The sequence below is a fragment of the Aplysia californica genome, unplaced genomic scaffold, assembly GCF_000002075.1.
Source record: "Aplysia californica isolate F4 #8 unplaced genomic scaffold, AplCal3.0 scaffold00275, whole genome shotgun sequence".
NCBI classification, from domain to species: Eukaryota; Metazoa; Mollusca; class Gastropoda; order Aplysiida; family Aplysiidae; genus Aplysia; species Aplysia californica.
Window position 1 is genome coordinate 438,248 of NW_004797545.1, and position 2,761 is coordinate 441,008.

General features: G+C 41.3%; 1 protein-coding gene across 1 annotated transcript in view; it reads right to left on the minus strand.

Moving 5' to 3' along the window:
• LOC101858415 overlaps positions 1-2,761 on the minus strand; it is a gene marked incomplete in the record, with an annotated part of 25,901 nt that overhangs the window by 9,505 nt on the left and 13,635 nt on the right. The window contains 1 exon segment of the mRNA XM_005101234.3: positions 68-187. Within this exon segment, the coding sequence (XP_005101291.2) occupies positions 68-187 (120 nt within the window).

Here is a 2,761-nt window from a genome sequence, read left to right on the forward strand (position 1 = left end):
ACACACACACACACACACACACACACGTTCAGGAGTGTTTCTACAAAAATGTAAAGATTAAACTCACCAATCTGTGAGAAAAAGTATATGATGGTCAACGCATAAAAGGGTTTGAGGGAAAAGACTTCAGGCCATTTTCCGAGCGTGTGTGACGGTTTCCGTAGAACAATACCAGACATCAAAGCAAATACTGCGGTCACCTGACAGACAAACAGATGGATAAATATTAGATAATGCTCTAGACAGCCGTTCGGAAAGTAAAGTGGAAAAGAAACCCACATAACCCAGAGGCTACGCTACCAAATAGTTACAAATTTCGATCTGGTCAGTACATAATTTTGTTGTGGTGTATGGCTATAATGTGATTAGTAATAAACAGATATATCGGTTGTTCAATTTGTTCAGAGAGATGGGTTAAGACTTGAGGGACAAACTACAATATTCAGGAGTTCCACTAAGCTTCAACGACAAAAGAGACATGATGCGCTTACACTGGACGATAGTCGTATCAAAGAGCGTGATATTGTCTTGTCACTAGAATTCCCACCAAACAAAGTTCAAAATAATTATGATTACCCTGTCGGGATATCACAAAGTCGTTACCTTAGAATTACAAAGTTCTATCGACATTTTTGGCCTTTTTCAGTTTCTAAGACCTATAGATAAGAAACCAAATTTTAATGTTTTATCTGCTCTACCAAAATCGTAAGATTATTTTGAATCGTTGTCAAGATATTGAAAAAATTGCATTCGAAAAAGCTTGACCTGTTGTAAAACTCAAAATCTTTGACGTCAAATTTCTCAAAACTTTGTACTGAGCAAACTGAGCTTTGTAATTCTGAGGCAGCGAAGTCTCGGCTCATTGGTTCCCCAGGAAACTGACAAGATAGCTCAACGTGATGCTGGTGGTCATCCCGGACTCTTCAAGAACCAAGCGTGGCTAGTGGAACCGACGTGGTAGTGCCCGATGATGAATTACGTAGCGGTAACACAACCTTTCTCAAATAACTTATCTCTAATGGTTAGACGTGGGTTCATCAGGTATAAAAATAAATTAAATTTGTATTGATACCCGAGGGGAAATTTGGGTCAAAGTTTCAAACATACATACATACATAAATACATAAATACATAATTAGAAATGCATTCATACGTAAATTCATACATACATGATACATATATACATCATACATACATACACACATACACACACATACACACATACATACACACACACACACACACACACACACACACACACACACACACACATGCATACATGATCACAACAACAACGACAACAACAATAGCAGCGAGGAAACAATCAGCGCTCCGGCGACCAGCTATTAGCAGCCCGCGCAGCCTCCACCCCCACCCCCACAGCCTCCCCCCCTCCCCTACCCCCGGCACCCTCCACCCCCTGCGCCATCGCTACCCCCAAACCCTCACCTCGACCACTCGCAGGTTGTTCTGCCATCTAGTGGGGCCGCTGTTACAGCACGTAGCGTCGTCCACCATATCCGTGAAGTAAAAGCACAGTAGGGCGATCACGTTACCCGCCGTGTTGCCCAGCTGTGTAAGGATCGTTGCTAAGACACGCTTGTCGTTAAGGTAGTCCAACATGGCGACTTCGGAACCGACTTGGAGCAGGCCAGCGGCGCAAGCTGTTGTTTGTGTGTCCGTGAGGGGGCCGGGGTTGGTTGGGTGGTTGGGGTGGTGGTGGGGTGGGGTTGGAGGAGGAGAGAGGGAAAGGTTTTAATAATTGTCTTAGGTGGGAAATAGTTAATAATTGAGTAAATGGGAAAGGGTTAATAATTGTGTGAGGATGAAAGAGTTAATAATCGAGTACGGTAAACGGGAAAGGGTTAATAATTGTGTGTGGAAGGAAAGAGTCAATAATTGAGTACGGTAAAAGGGAAAGGGTTAACAATTGAGTAACTGGGAAAGAGTTAATGATTGAGTAAAGTTGTTTTTTTTAAGGTTTAATTACTGTGCGAGGTGGGGGGGGGGGATTATTCTGTGAGTAGGGAAGTGACAAGGAAAAAGAGTTAAGAATAATTTGGTTTGTAGCTAAAGAGTTATCAGTGTTTGGGGAGGAAACGGTTTGTTTTTACGTCAAATCAGGTAGGGTAATAATCCATTTATCGGGGAAAGGTAAAAGGTTAATAATAGTTTGAAGATTGAAAGGGTGAACAATCGATTGAGAGGAAAAGGATACATAATCTTATGAGATCATGAAAGGATTAGTAATTTTGTCATGAGGGTAAGATCCATAGTCGTGTGTGGAGGGATAGAAGGAACAATAATAATTATATCAAATGACAATGAAAAAAGATTAACAATTGTGTAGGGGAGGGAGAGGTTTAGAATGATGTGAGGTTGGGAATTATTGAGTGCACGGGTAAAAGGTTGATTAACGTGTGAGATGGGCAAGGGTTGGGTGTAAGAGGGGAAATGGCATTTGAGATGTTTTGGTAAGAGTTTTACGGCCTTGCAACCCAAGTCCTAGGAGCATGAATATAAGAAAAAGTTTGTTTGTTTTTTTTCTTTTTACTGTGAGGAGCGAAACGAATTAGACAAAAAAAAACTTGTTTACTTTCGTCTGACCGCGTTTAGAACAAGATTAAAACGAATCGCAGTTTTATCTTTTCGGGTCTTTGCATGCGGGTCTAAAAGTTGAATTATGAAGAAAGAATAAGAAAGAGAGAGCGAGAGAGAGAGAGAGAGAGAGAGAGAGAGAGAGAGAGAGAGAGAAAAATAG